Source organism: Malus domestica, chromosome 07, assembly GCF_042453785.1.
Source record: "Malus domestica chromosome 07, GDT2T_hap1".
Classification (NCBI taxonomy): domain Eukaryota; kingdom Viridiplantae; phylum Streptophyta; class Magnoliopsida; order Rosales; family Rosaceae; genus Malus; species Malus domestica.
The window spans coordinates 35,491,057-35,507,167 of NC_091667.1; the positions used below are offsets into that span (position 1 = coordinate 35,491,057).

Here is a 16,111-nt window from a genome sequence, read left to right on the forward strand (position 1 = left end):
AACTCGACCCACTCGAAGAGGATCAAAACAATCTTAATGAAAAACTAGTAACATACCTCAAATAAGTTTAAGAAACCAATGGATAAAAGAGGTAAAAGCTTGATTTTAAAAATGTGTGCCTCAAGATTTTGACACTATAAATACTAGAAGAAGATTCTTTTATATTTATTGTGGTCAAATTAATATGTTTTAAGCGCAGAGAACGGGATATATGGAAAAAAATTTTGCATTTTATTTTCTTGTGAAAATAAAGTGTAGAAAATAGCCCCATTTGTTTATCGCCCTAGGCCATTAAAAACTCAAAAACTGCCTTGAACAGTGAACTACCGTATCGGCATCGAAATAGTGAATTACCATATATAACATAAAGCAGCACGATATATAAGGTTTAGAGCTTTCTATGCCTAATAACTTAAACCTCATAACTGCAAATGTTTCAGAACATGACCAACATAAACATATCCCTAAGAGAAATGAGATTGTGGCTACCACTGCTGAATTATTGAAACGTACGGGCTAATTATCAACCAATAATAGTATTGTTTTAAGGCCAGAGCTTATACAGAATGTACTCAGCTAGGGTTGTGTATAGAACTCTTGGGCATAAATAGAGCATCTCGACTACGACGTTTATGAAGATACTAATTGCTTGCTGTGGATGGCAAGATCTCACCAATGTCATTCCATATTTCAGCCGGGGACGGGCGCGGACGTTGTTGCCCTTCTACGGATACGACGAACAGTTGAAAGTGCCACCTCTTCGGGATTGTACAAGCCCCAATAGTTTTTGCATCTGGAGACTACGGTTTCCAAGTCCTTGGCCATGAGTACAAATGCTTCTACTTTTGTCTGACTTTTGACATATTTGCTGGAGACTGGAAGTTCGGTGAAACTGTCTGATGCCCAATCGAGAAGCTCTTCCCCGTAAAAGTCACCTTTCCTGAGGGGCTTGATGGCCATTGATGAGATTCCTTGCCCAGCATGACTATCACTCGACGTGTAGGTCCACATTGTCCCTTCGATAATGAACAGCATGCAGTCGAGTGGATCTCCAATTCGAAAAACGAAACTGTTAAAACTGTATGTCACTGGCTTCAGATAGTCGCACATCAACTCCAACACTCTTTGATTTGTGTCTTTAAGTATATTTACCTATGCACATATGCGCACGCACAGATATATCATCAGAACAACATTGCAGTGAAAATGTATGCAATTAATAAATGCAGAGAGATTGAGCTTTGAAGAACATACTGTTCTAAGTGTATCCATGAAAAGAAAGCGTTTTATAGATATTTTGGTTTTCGGATAAAGAATAAGGAATGGGTTGTTGACATCAACATCTTTGTTACTTTTCAATGCTTGCTCTATGCTATTCCTGATTTCGTTCTTGATATCATCAGGGAATTTATGTTCCTGCATCCAGATGTCTACCTGGATGCGTACCCATTGCCTCTTCTCATATATCTTTCCGCCTCTCATCTCCTCTTTTTTTGTAGCTTCCATCTGTATAAAAGTCTGTCTCGCCACAAATCAAACGGTTACCTAATATACTCGAAGAATGATCTCCAGAGTCCCAATTCCCAACTCCCAAACACGAGAAAATTGTTGAAGGTTAAAGTACAGAGAGATTCAATATACCAACCTGCACGTTTCCAATGAGATATAGAAATAGTAGCAAGCCCAAGGCAGAAATGAGAATCGCAAACAAGTTTTCCATCACATATGTACTTGTTGTCAGATTCGTCCCAAAATTACTGCAAAATATTAGACGATGTTGCCGAATTAGATAATCCTAAAAATTCTATTCCTTACATATTTTCTAAAAATTGTTGATTGTCAATAGATATATTGTGAACCTTAGATTTCGCAAGCCCCACCAGAAAGAGTAAAAGAACTTCTTTTCGAACTTTATATTCTCTAAGTTATGGTTCTTAAGGGAATCGAGAAATATTCCGAAATTAAATGGTGGTAAGGCACCATCTGGAGTATCTAACGGGCAATACTCATTAAGAAGCGTTATATTTCTCGAAGTAGTAGTTCGACGTCCACAGTAGAAAGTATTCATACATCCAATAGGATCTGGACTATGTTTTGCACAGGCATTGTGCCAGCATAATGTCTCTTGTTGAATAGAAAAGAAATACCATAAAGCTCCAAGTATCTACAAAAATAACAAATTCGTAAGCAAACGATTTATCAATTAAGGAATGTGTAATGCATTAAGTAAAAATTGTGTAGCGCAAAGCTGTGAGTTTTTACGTTAACTAAATCAAACAAACAAAAAGCTGCCTGGTAGTAATTGATTATGAACGTAAATTTGAGGGTACATATAATCCGAAACGGGCAAACAAAATTGAATGTTAGTCAAACGTTTCTAAAAGAAAGCTTCGTCTGGCATTAGTGAATGCATAAAAGGAAGCTTTAGTAAAAAGGAGTTCTCTAAACTTTTTCTTAACAAAAAATAATTTAATAACTTTACTTAATAAAAATTGAGTTTTAACGAAAAACCCGTGATATTGTTCATTTTAATGAAAAATCATATTTTTACACTAAAAATTCAATCTTAGTACTATTCATTTTACCTTTGATTTTGTTTTTATCGTTAAAATTCAAAATTTTCAAATATTTTTTATTAGTTTTCTTTAATAAAAATAGTTTAAACTTTAACGAAATAAAATAAAATTTTAATATAATAAGAACAAAAGAAACCTAAAACTATAGACGCGTGGGTCCCGCTCATCCCTTGCTTTCTCTCTCTTACTCTCCTTCGCTATTCCCTTCACTTTTCACCTATCACCATCATCTCCATCATCTCTTTTTCCTTTCACCCATCTCCATCATCTCTTTTTCCTTTCACCCATCTCCATCATCATCTCTCTACTCTCTTATCTTTCACTTATTATCACCATCATTTTCTCCATCTTCTCTCTCATAGCACTTCTTCCTCCTCTCATTTTTTATTTTATTTTTGTTATGTATAAAGTTTAAAATTAGTCATGATTTTTTTAAACATAATAATATGAATTATTAATCACATGCAAAAATTCATCAAAATTATTATCAAAATATTTTTAATAAAAACACTTAATAAGGTTTTATTAAGAAGAAATATTGTTTTTTTTTAACAATAAATTTCTAGAAACAATGGTCACTATTTATACAAAGAGTGATACTATTTCTAATAGCGGTGGTCACCATTTCTAGTAATAGTCACTACTTCTAAACAATATTGTTATTTTTAGAAACAATGATCACCATTTCTAGAATGCCGACTTTGAGGGGAGCAAAATATGCGGTCGCACAGAGCCCCTTGCCTTAAAAAGGCCTCCAAATTATATCTATTGCATTGATCAACCTATAATATGGTATGGTTTAGTGATATTCCTTTTCACTTGTAAGTGAGAGGTCCTAGGTTTGTTTCTCACCAAATGCGAGTTTGAATCACATTATTACTAGCTCATTGTGAGGCTAAGCCCACCCCTTCCCTTTAATATAGATAATATAGTTTGTTAAAAAAAATGCTTATATTTTAAGAGAGCATATCAGGAAGAAGATAATTGGTTTACATAAAATCTTTTACAAAAAATAGTTATATCGATTATGATATATGGTTTATATCATTTAAGATTTTTTTAGCAATTTAATAATATTTTAGTCCCCCACCACCACAATTTAATTGATGATTTTTCAGCAAAGAACATGAAGAATCATCTCTAAGTGAAATTTCAATGTACTTTTTGAAAGTTTTGTTCATTTGGTTTCTTAAGATTGAACTGATTGTATATTTAGTAATAGTTATTTTTGTAGCTATCTTTACTTATTATGTAATTATATTTGGAAACTGATAATTAGCATGAGTTTTATAATTTGTTTCACTTTTTGTTATTGCTTTCAAGCATTTTGTAAAAGAAATTTGGGAGGACTATCTTAAGAAGACCCTCTTTATAAATTTCACACGGGCTCTTGAAATCTCAAAGACAGCCTTGATAGACGGTGACACTATTTTGAGAAATCTTAAATGCTAAACCCTGGCTATATCCTAAACTAGGGGTGGGTTGAAAAAAAAAAAGTGAAAAAAAAGGGACTAAAAATCGAACCGCAACCGAAAAAAAAAATCGAATTGAAACCAAACTGAAATGGTTTGATTCGGTTTCGATTTTTGGGGTTCAAAAACCGAATCAAACCGAATAAATATATATTAGTTTTATATAAAATTTTAATTATTATATATAATGGGGTATATATTTCCAGACTAATTCCAAGCCCAAACCTTAAGTCCAAATAGAATGTTAGGCCTCCTATTAGAAAGTTAGAAACCCTAGCATACTAATTATTCCTTATTTTCTTCTCCCCAGCTGTGTTCCTTCTCTCCATTTTTTTCTTTGTTTTTTCCCTCTCATACCGCCACCTTCCTCTCTCCCATTTCTCTCTTGCTTTTTTCTTCTTTTGTTCTCTCATCTCCCTCCCACCCATTTCATTCCCCTTCTTTTTTTTCTCCCCTACTGCATCTCTCTTTATCCCACTGTCCAACTTATACCTCCGTCGAAGTCAGCCATGGCTTCCGCCATCGTCGACAACAAGGTGGTTCTCGCTTGCCTATGTTGACATGCACCAAATCTAGCCACCTTTCACCGCAACTGTTCTGATTGACTTGTTCTCCTCGGTCACTGAGCTTTGATATGGAAGATTCGACTAAGTATGGAGCAAATTGTATATAATTAATGTCGATTTTATTCTTGGATATGGCTTAATTTTGATAGATACGAGTGACTTGGGTCTGCAATTTTATTGATATGGAATTTGGTTTTTTTTTTTATTTTAAAAATTCTGTTAGATTTGAATGGATTTGAGTGTTATATTTTCATTAAAGATTTGTTTTTTTTTCTTCCAGTTTCTTCAATTTTCATTGTATTCGGCATTATTTGTATTATTTAAAAAAAATCTGAACCGAACTGAACTGAACCGGAAAAAACCGAACCAAAAAAGGGACAAAAAAACAAACCGAACAGGACTAAATAGTCACTTCGGCTCGATTTTCGGTATTGGCAAAAAACGAACCGAATGGAACTGAACCCAGCCCTATCCTAAACAATGACACTATTTCAAGAAACAATAGACATTATTTCTAAATAGACATTATTTCTACAATCAGTGACACTATTTTTAAAAATTGTACACCACTTCTATATAAATAATTTACATAATTGTATTTTTTTTTAAATTAACAAACAGAAGAAATATGCATTCCAGATTCGTAAATATGAATCCCGAAAAGAATCCTCGTTTTGATTCGGATGTGGGTATCTGTAAATAAAAATAAATAAATAAATTTGAGGCCGAAGGGAATGGGTTTCGCTTTTTTAAAGGAAGGAAAACGGAAGAGAGATGCTGAGCTTATAAACTTATATTTTTATGCCTCTTTAACCCATTTGATAATTTTTTGAGTTATGTACCTGTCTTTTAGTAAATTTATTCTCACCTCTGTACAGAATAAATTTGGAGGAACACAAGCTAAAGAGCTAGCAAAAGAGCAAAGCAGCAACAATTTGCAAAGGCAAAGGCAAAATCAGCGCCAGATATTAATCCAATATCATAATCTCCATCTTTTTCGGTGATGTCTTTTAACTAATATGCCTGAAGAATGCTCTCATTGTTTTATTTGTATTTTAACTAATATCAACTCCTTTTTTTTTTAACTTTTGCCATTTTTATTAAAGTTCCAGTCAATTCATTTCGAATATCTTTTTATTAGTTTTCTTTACATAATATTATATTTTTTATTAGTTTTCTTTACATAATACTATAATGAAATGACAATAGGAGTGAAACTTACGTGACTGGCAACCATGTAGAGAAAAAAATATAATAGACCTTTAACCCAAATTCCAGCATTCTTTCGAAGTTCCTCAGAGGACCGGTGAATTCGATATATCCTTGGTAGATATTGACCAACAATGAAGACATTCATGATCGTTCTATGCTCCACATATTCAGCGCCTCTCATATGGTAAAAAGTAACTACTATTAGCAGCTAAAGAGGAGAAATAAAAAGGAGTTAGAAATCCACTAATTACAACTAACTGGTTAAGAATAGCTGCACACAAAAATTAGAGTTAAGTTTCACTTACTTGTGGGACAGGAAGAAGAGCGAGAAAATCATTTATGATGGAGAAATATAACCACGACATCTTCTGATCAATTTTCTTGCCAACTTCAATCAACTCTTCCCTTTTTGATTCCCGATACAAATTTGTCATGGTATTTGCAGCCTCATTAGTCCCCGAATTTTTGTGCATTTGAGCTTGAACACCAACGTAAATTTTATATATAAAAGGCACGGCGAAAATGATATCCGTGAGTGATCGCAACACAAGAACAGTAGTTCTCAGCTTTTTGTCCATTTGAAGGCACTTGTAATCTTGATCAATGATTAAAATGTAAAAGAACAAAGGATCTATTGAGATGGCAAACACACATAGCATAACAAATATCATACTCCGCTTGGGATGTAATTTCCACTGTCCATCCTGCATCCCCTTTATTAGGGCATCTAATGCCATTGTAATCGTTGATTTGCACTGTCCTATAACAGATCTTGAAACGACACAAAAAAAAAAAAACAAATTGCACCGATCAAAATCATGAAGAAACATAAAAAGATCCAGCAAAGTGCTGTTCGGAGATAGAGTTTATGAGGTATACATAAACTAGTGGATTGTATGTAAGCTACTATGAGCATTCTTTAGTGTGAAGCATGCATAAGGGCTGTGCGATGTAGAAGGATATGCATATGTGTGTTCATGAGAAAAAACAGGCAGACAAATGAAATGAAGAAAACTAAATGCTCGGCATTTGAAAGCGTAAGGGGGCGTGTTGTCACATGTGAAGCGAAATGGCCACATGCGCTATGCATCACCCCATTGTGTTGTCACGTGTTAGACTTGAAAATTCGCCACATGTGAAGGAGCATGTTGAGAATGAACCCTATATTAATGAGAGGAGAGACCTTGCATGAACTTATGAGTAAGTTAGACTACTCCCTATATAAACAATTGATTTTATGATGAAACCTTAACTTTCTTTGGATCATAATCACAAGTTACAGCCATACAATGGATGAAGTATTTGGCCAGCCAAAGCCAGTACAGATATATAAGTCCCAGTGTTTGATACAAAGTTGTATCTGAAAAAATTACAGACAAAAAATTGCTGTCTTAATGTAAAGAAGTGCTAACCTTTCCTGGTTCTCCACATCTAAAGCTTCTCTTCTAGCCATAACTACTGAATCGAGTTTATGATACACCGTGATGATCAGTAATTCAGTATTCCCTGCTAGCTTGACAATAAAAAGAAATTGTGCGTGTGTGTGTGTGTGTGAAAGAGAGAGAGAGAGAGAGAGAGAGAGAGAGAGAGAGAGTTTAGCTACATGGAAGCTTACAGCAACGATGCCTGAATGGCTAAGTTTGGGAGGCTTTCAGTTTACAATGTGGATCAAGTAGAGAGAGAGCAGATTCGAGTGGCAGAAACCGAAGTTTGGTAGCATTCTCTGCAGCAAACAGCTAGTTGTTTCATGCAGATGAAGATGTTATCTATATATAAAGCCAATGAAAAAGGTGAATAGTGATTTTAGTGTCACTAAACTTTAACACAAATATTTGGACAAAAATACCTCTAAGACAAAAAACTTCAAAAGCATTTCAAAATAATGCCTCAATAAGGCAGAGGCACTTTCGTCATTTTAAAAGTATTTTTTTAATAATTAATTTTTTTGTGTTTTTTTTCAAATTAGTACATCACAATATGCTAGTAATAATGTGATTCAATTTCTCTATTTTTAAACACGTCCAAAACATCTTAAGAGGCATGTAATGCCGGTTATAAAAAAAATATTTCGCACGCGGATAATAATGTGATTATATTTGTTGTCAAATGATTGTTTTTATTTTTAACAAACAATATTATCTACACTAAGGGAGAGGGGTGGACATAGCCTCACAATAGGCTAGCAATAATGTGATTCAATCAGTTGTTTATTAAATATTATCTTCTCTATTTTTAAACACGTTCAAAACATCTTAAGAGGCGTGTAATGCCGATTATAAAAAAAAAGTATTTCGCACGCGGATAATAATGTGATTAAATTAGTTGTCAAATGATAGTTTTTTTTTTGGGTAAAATACTGTTTACCACCCTCATGTTTCGTGGTTTTCAACATTTAGTACATCAAGTTTTTTTCGTCCCAGAGTCATACCTAAAGTGTAAATTTTGGGACAGTCTCATACATCTGTTAGTCAAACTGTTAGTTCTCCCGTTAAGTGATGACGTGGCACCCTGATTGGACGCCACGTGTCATTAAAAAATAAAAAATTTATTTAAATAAAAATAATATTAAAATAATAATAAAATATATTTTTTTTCCTTCTTCTCCTCTTCTTCTTTTTTTTCTTCTTCTTCTTAATATTTTATTATTAAGAGAAGAAGAAAAAAAATATTTTATTATTATTTTAATATTTTAATATTTTTATTTAAATATATATTTTATTTTTTTAATGACACGTGGCGTCCAATCAGAGCGCCACGTCATCACTTAACGGGAGAACTAACAGTTTGACTAACAGATGTATGAAACTGTTCCAAAATCTACACGTTAGGTATGACTCTGGGACGAAAAAAACTTGATGTACTAAATGTTGAAAACCACGAAACATGAGGGTGGTAAACAGTCTTTTACCCTTTTTTTTTTAACAAACGATATTATCTACACTAAGAGGGAGGGGTGGGCTTAGCCTCACAATGGGCTAGCAATAATATGATTCAATCAATTGTTTATTAAATATTATTTTCTCTGTTGTTAATGTAAATTTTATAGAGACTGATTTTATTATGTAAATTCAACTGCTTTAATTGGTTTATGAGAGGTTTCTTCTTGCATGATATAAGATTATTCATTTACTTCAAATATTTGACTTTCTTTTTGTCAATTTACGTATATAAATACATTTAAAATATGTAAGTCGCGTGTAGCACGCCGTGATTCAAAAAATGCCTTTGTCATTTTAATTAGTTTTTTGTGTTTTTTTTAATTAGTACCTCACAATAGGTTAACAATAATGTGATTCAATTTCTCTATTTTAAAACATGTTCAAAACATCTTAAGAGACGTGTAATGACAGTTATAGAAAAGGTTTTTTGCACACGAATAATAATGTGATTAAATTAGTTGTCAAATGATTTTTTTTTTACAAACGATATTATATACACTAAGGGGGAGGATGGGTGAGCTTAGCCTCACAATGGGCTAGCAATAATGTGATTCAATCAGTTGTTTATTAAATATTATTTTCTCTATTTTAAATACGTTCAAAACATCTTAAGAGGCATGTAATGTCAGTTAATAAAGGTCTTTCGCACGCAGATAATAATGTGATTAAATTAGTTGTCAAATGATTGTTTTTTTTTTTTTAACAAACGATATTATCTACACTAAGGGGGAAGGGTGGGCTTAGCTTCACAATGGGCTAGCAATAATGCGATTGAATCAATTATTTATTAAATATTATTTTCTCTATTGTTAACTTAAATTTTATAGAGACCAATTTTATTATGTGTATTCAGCTACTTTAATTGGTTTATGAGGGGTTTCTTCTATCATGATCTAAGATGATTCATTTACTTCAAATATTTGATTTTCCTTTTATCAATTTACACATATAAATACATTTAAAACATGTAAGTCGAGCGTAACACGCCGTGATTCAAAAAATATCTTCTAGACGTGCGTGAGCGCTTGCATGAAGGCTAGTCGATTCATGAAACCCCTTTTCGTAAACAAATCAAAGTTCTACTTATTAACATGCAGACTCTGGACGAATTAGTGTTTCGTTTAGACGAGCATTTTAAGTTCCTAGAGAATGTTAGGGAGACTAAATTTTAAAAATTAAAAGACGTGGAAGTTGATGATTAGTTTATTACTTAAGCGTTGATAAACGTGCTCATTTTCATTGGTGATATATCATTTAGTTTGCGATAAAAATCCATAGAGTATTGAATATGAACCACAAATATCTCAATTACATCTTTAAAGATTCTCACACACCCAATTTTCCTTTAAAGTTATAAATAGACTAAGAACAGAGACATCTCTTCTTGGTGTATATATGTCTACATGCAAAAATTCTTAAGTGCTCCAAAATACTCAGTATTCTAGATGTTTTAACCAATAAATCTTAAATTTGATATGTTTAACAAAAATTTAACGATTAAGAACATCCAAGAAAGTCCCCTCTACATGTAGGAAAACCAAGTGTTGGGTGAATTCAAATTTTATTCACACAAAGAAATCTCTTGGTTATCTACATTGTAGGTACTTGGATGCACATTTGTCACCTCAAGTGCATCAAAATATCTGAATCTCTTTCATTGGTTTAATTGCTCACCTGTGGGAACAGCCAAGCAATGTTCTACGCTGGATAATAACATCAAATCAACATCAGAAAAAATGGAGAAGGATTCTCTCCCTTCTCTTTCCTCTTCTCTCCCCTGCTATTTGAACGGTTACGGCCACGTCAACATCTTATATTGATTTTTTTTATAAAGACAATAAGACAAACAGTAATATGTAAGAGGAGGGGAGGAAAGAGGGGTGAGAATAAAAAGGGAGAGAATCCTACTCTAGAAAAAATATGGACTTATGCTCGTTTGGTTGGTTTCACGCTTAGCTACCGCCAACTGTATCATAGCAACATAATAACTACCTAAGGCAAGTCGTGAACTGTTTCCAAAGTAAAGAAAAGTCGTCGTCGACGTAAACTCTTATCCACCAAATAATCGTCAATGAAAAAATTAATCAAAACATGAAAAAATAATGGAAATTTTGAATCTTTAGATTATTAAAAAGTATTTTGTAACTAAGTTGTTTAAAATTATTTCTTTTTACACTCGTGGTTTTGTTTAAATGACTCTCTTGTTAATTAAATAAGTACAATTGACAATTATAATCGTTAAACTTGATAACCATGAATAATCATATGAATAGATTGAATTTGAGTAAGAAAATTTGGATATATTTTGAATATTGGAAATAATTGTGAATATTATTCGGTTATGATTATAAGACCCCCAATTCGACCCAAATAATATATAATATAATGGTATTAAATATATATATATATATATATATATATATATATATTACTTTGAGAATACAAAAGCTACATTTTGTGAAAAAATTCAAGAGTTTTGAATCAAACCAATGAGAATTCAATGGTACTATCAAAGATCAGCCAACATCATCAATGTTTAGCTTTAATTTTTATACTCTATAAGATTCATTCATTGAAACATTTTATACATCAAATATTTGATGACGAAATAATATATACTAAATTATAAGGTGTCAATTGAATGAATATATTTTTTGTATTGACGAAGATAGATATAACTGTTAACCGGTGGAGAATCCGTTATCTGGTGGGTATAGTTATGGATAATACTCGATGGTTATTTTGTGGTTATGAATATGGTTAATTTTTGTGGTTATGGATATAGCATTTTCGTTCCCAAACTGAATCGTTGATATCCCTACAAATGAGCATATATGGATTCTTTTATTATTTGTGAAAAAAAAAGAAAAAAATAAGTCCTTGATTATTTACTGAATAAATGGTTTTGGACTTTGACTTTGATCCACGAAAGACTCACAATTCTTTCAATTGAGATTGTCCTTTATCCTGTTACGTGAGATGGCACCAGTGGCAGATGCATTGAGAGGCAGGGAGGGTCAGCTGATCTCTCGAACTTCAGTAAACGTCTATAGATATCTTAAGTGCTGATTCTTCGAATTTCGGTGAATACGCATGGATACCTTCGGTGCTGCCCTTTTGAAGATTAAAGTTGGCTTCATACATGCCCTCCAATTGTTTGATAAAATATCTGAAAGAAGAGTGAATGAAATGGTGGTCTTAGTAAATAATAAAACATCATCATTATTGGACAAACATATTAATAGGATCCAATGATATCAAACATTGTTAGTGTGTTCAAGATAAGTGTGTTTCTTTGTTAAGCATTCATATGGGAGCAGCTTTGGAACATGTTAGTTACCCTCACAAATGAGGCATTAACAGGTGTGCAGTATGCTTTTCCAAATGACTTCAAGCCTACTAAGACTCCATGAAATGGTAATATGCATGCTATTTCTGGTATAAAAAAAATTGCACGCTTTGTGCGTTATTCTTACTGACCCTCCTAATTTTATTTCTTGGATCTGCCACTGGATGGCACCAATGGTGAAGCCACGTGAGGGTGAGGAGTGGCGGCCGCCCCTCCCCTCGCAAGAAAACACAGCTGGAGCGCAGGTTCAGCCCTTCCCCTCGCTGGAAACTCCAGCCTCTACAGTCATCATAAATCGCCATTAAGAGGGAGGATTCCACTGCTACGATCTTCTGAACCCACTGGTATTTGGGCTTGCACTGTTGGATTTTAATGCTTTCAAGGAAGAAGACGACCTAATTTTGGGCTAAAGAAAAACAAGATGTTGATGCTTACTATTGGTCTTTTTTAATTCTTGTTATTTTTCTAGAATTTAAATTATTTCTTCTTTTTTTTCAATCATTGAGAGATGATTACTTTGAGGACTTGTTTTATAATGTATAAAAATTTGTGAGAAAAATAATATTAGTGTTCCTAATATGGAGGATTTGCATTTTATACCCAGAAAATCAAAACATAAAGCTCCAAGACTTGCAAACTTCCATTACTATTGTGTGGATCTCTATTTTCAGGTCCTTCATATGCAACTCAAAGAATTGAATGATTGCTTCAATGAGGTAAACATCGAGTTGCTTCTTTGTAGGGCATGTTTGAGCCCGGTGAATAATTTTGCATTTTTTGACCAATAACAAAAAATAGTTTGTTTCACTAAATTTCATCCTCAAGATTTAATTGAGAGAGATGTTTTTTCTTTTATTGGTAATGAGCCTAGATGTGACATTTTCGTAGCATGAAACATCAATAACAACAATTGTAACTTATTTGTATTGATAAATAATGAACGACATTAATATTGTATATTATCTAAAAGGTAAGCTACATTTCTTTGAACCATTTACGTTTTTTAATTTCGCCTCTTCCCCTGAAAATTTTTGGTTTCGCCATTGGATAACACTAGCTCTAATCTATTGGGATCCACTTGGATGAGGGTTCTGTTCAGCCTAGGAAATACTCAATACTCTTTTAGACAAGAACTTCGATGCAATAATAATGTTATCGTAACGGTATATTCAAAACCGTTGACAAATAGCTACGTAAAAGTTTGAGACACATAATTAACTCATAATTACTCAGCTATGGTGACATATCAGATAAATTGCCGCCAATTTGGTAGGGACCGGTGGCTGCCTTGTCATTTTCTTTAAGACAACTGAATTCAAGCTTGTCCTTTTATACGACGTAGGTCTTTGACTATGACATGACGTAGGTTTTTTTTTTTGACGCAAGTCATTTGGTAGGAATAGAGAGCGAAATCAAATTTTGTCCACACAAAGGCATCTCTTGGTGTGTGTATATATCTCTACAATGTTGGTACTTGGTTGTTGGCTGCACATTTGTCACCTCAAGTGCATCAAAAATATCTGAGTCTGTTTCATTGGTTTAATTGCTTACCTGTGGAAACAGCTAAGCAATTTTCTACCCAAAGGACAATAACATCAAATTAACATCAGAAAAATAATGATTCATGCTCGATTGGTTGGTTTCACAATTCGCTACCGCCAGCTGTATCATAGCAATATAATAGCTATCTAAGTCAAGTCGTCAACTATTTATAAAATAAAAGTTAAGACTTCAACGTAAACTCCATCTTTTTTTTTTCTTTTTTTTTTAACAAAAAAGCCAAGCAAAAGGCAAATTTAAGCTCTTAGGCGATTTTTAACCGACTCGGCTAACTCGAAATGACACAAAAACCGTCTTCAACTAAGGACTAGGTCAAAGAGCTTGTGGGCCCCACTAGGCCAAAAATAGGAAATCAGACCAACCAGTTGGCCCAAAGGAGCCAGCTAGCCAGCCCCAGGCCCACCCAATATTCAAAAGCCAACGGCTGATGTCAGGTTACCATTGCATTTGAAATTTATTTTGAAGACAAAATTTAAAAATAAAAAAAAATTGCTAATTTTTTTCCTATAAATACCTAAGCCATTCCTACACCATTTCTCACATAATTTTCATCATTCCATACTATCTTACTTCATTTTATTTCAATTCTTCACATTCTATTCTCTTACTTCTTCCAATAATCTTTCCTTCAAATTTTTCAATAATTTTCAAATGGCCACATCTGCAATGAAAGGTAGGGCTTGGACCCAAAAAGAAGATGAAGCTCTTTGCAAGGCTTATAGATGGGTCTCGAAAGATAGTGTGAAGGGTAGTTCTCAAACAAGTGAAGGTGTTTGAACTCGTACGTCCAAAAAGTACTATGAGTTATGCGAAGACACCACTCCACCGAATTCCCGAAACCACGAGAGTTGTTCTTCAAGATGGAAAAAATATCTTCATCCAAGTTTGAATAAATGGCATCAAGCAGTGGTAAAGGTCGGAAGCAGACATGAAAGCGGAGTTAATTACTACGACGAAGTAAGTATTTTCACAAGTTATTTTAAATATTTAATTATATTACATTTAATTTCATAAATTAATTTCCTTTAATTTTTGTAATTATATTTTATAGGTACGCCAAGCGGAGGAATTGTATATGGAGGACAACTCGAAACCCTTTAGCCATCAAGTTTGTTGGGAAATTTGTAAAATGTGGGCGTTATTTGAAGATCCACCTCAAGAAAGAGTTGGTCCTACACATGTGTTCAGAAATGTTTCCTCAAATGCACTTGGGAATGAACATGGATCTCCTACCATTCAAAAAACAAGGGTAGAAAATCGTTCTGCGGGTGAAGGTTCCATACCTAGAGCTACGGGACGAAACAAGGCCCGAAAATTGAAGGAAAAGGGCAAGGCAAAGGATGATTACGTCTTTCAACAGGAAATGGCATCTTCATTGCTATTATTAGCGGAGCAAAATGCCTTTGTTGTTGAAGAAAGGAACCGTAGGCACAAAGAATGGGCAAAACAAATACAAGAAGAGATGAATGATAGAAACATGCAAAGGAACACTTCGGATTACACTCCAATGAGTAAGGCATATTTTGATAGGAAAAAGAGAAAAATTATGGCCCGACAAGAGTTGCTTACATCTGACTATACCCTACAATGACGGATGGAGATGATGATTATAGTCTTTAAATTGAAGTTGTTGTTGTCTTTAATATTTAAGTTGGAGTTTTTAAATTTAAGTTGTTGTAGTCTTTAAATTGAACTTGTAGTTTTTAAATTTAAGTTGTAGTTTTTAAAATGAAGTAGTTGAATCTTTAAATTGAAGTTGTTGTAGTTTTTAATATGTCTGAAAATCTTATTTTAATAAGGTAGTTTAATTTAAGTAACCATATTAATTTAATTAAAATAATAAATTATGTTTGGCTTATGGCCCCTCGGTTGGACAAGGTAAGAAATATGGTCTGACATTGTTCATTAAAATATTAACTTCTTGGAGGGCTATAGGGCTAAAGGGAGCCATCTGGACCACATTTAGTTGGAGATGGCCTAACTGACCCGATCAAAGGTGTGAAATCTTGTTCCTGGATTTCATTGTTATAATCTACATATTCGTATTATTGAGGTTTTATATTATTTTTGGGAATTTATATTAATTTGTTTGAATTAAATTTTAATTAGATTAGTTACGAAGTTTGAAGTTTGGAAATTAATTATTTAAAATTCGTAGACCTTTCGAGGTCACAATTTATATTGTTGATTAGATTTCAAGATCACGAACGCATAGGCGAAAGCCGTTTGCGAGTTCAGGTTTTAACGGTATAATTACGAATGTTTGAAGTTGTGTTACTAAACTATAGATTTTAGTTTATTTTAAAACTCCCACATAGTGGGAAAGGGGGGGGGGATCAGAAATTAGAAAAAAAGGGTGAGGAGCAGCCTAATGCTGGAAAAAAAGGGAAAATGAGGAAAAGAAGAAAAAAAAAAAAGGTGCGGGTGTTCATCCCGA

General features: G+C 33.4%; 1 protein-coding gene and 1 long non-coding RNA gene across 5 annotated transcripts; one reads left to right on the top strand and one right to left on the bottom strand.

Moving 5' to 3' along the window:
• Positions 1-333: 333 nt before the first annotated feature.
• Positions 334-7,612, bottom strand: LOC114819291 (cyclic nucleotide-gated ion channel 1-like). Of its 4 annotated transcripts, none has more exons than XM_029106218.2 (8): positions 7,442-7,612; positions 7,239-7,284; positions 6,132-6,597; positions 5,837-6,034; positions 1,860-2,164; positions 1,646-1,757; positions 1,255-1,518; positions 334-1,152 (listed from the first exon to the last, which is right to left on the bottom strand). In XM_029106218.2, exons 2-8 carry the CDS (start codon positions 7,277-7,279, stop codon positions 691-693), a joined length of 1,848 nt encoding a protein of 615 aa, XP_028962051.2. In that variant the 5' UTR covers positions 7,280-7,284; positions 7,442-7,612; the 3' UTR covers positions 334-690. The 4 variants fall into 4 exon arrangements, with proteins under 4 accessions (XP_028962051.2, XP_070681116.1, XP_070681115.1 ...); XM_070825015.1 differs by having other exon boundaries at positions 7,239-7,281; positions 7,430-7,561; XM_070825014.1 differs by having other exon boundaries at positions 7,430-7,561.
• A 6,625-nt stretch (positions 7,613-14,237) lies between these two features.
• On the top strand, positions 14,238-15,438 carry LOC139197902 (uncharacterized). Its single transcript, XR_011583282.1, has 2 exons — positions 14,238-14,631; positions 14,726-15,438. It is a non-coding gene; the product is annotated as an uncharacterized lncRNA (long non-coding RNA).
• The last annotated feature ends 673 nt before the right edge of the window (positions 15,439-16,111 follow it).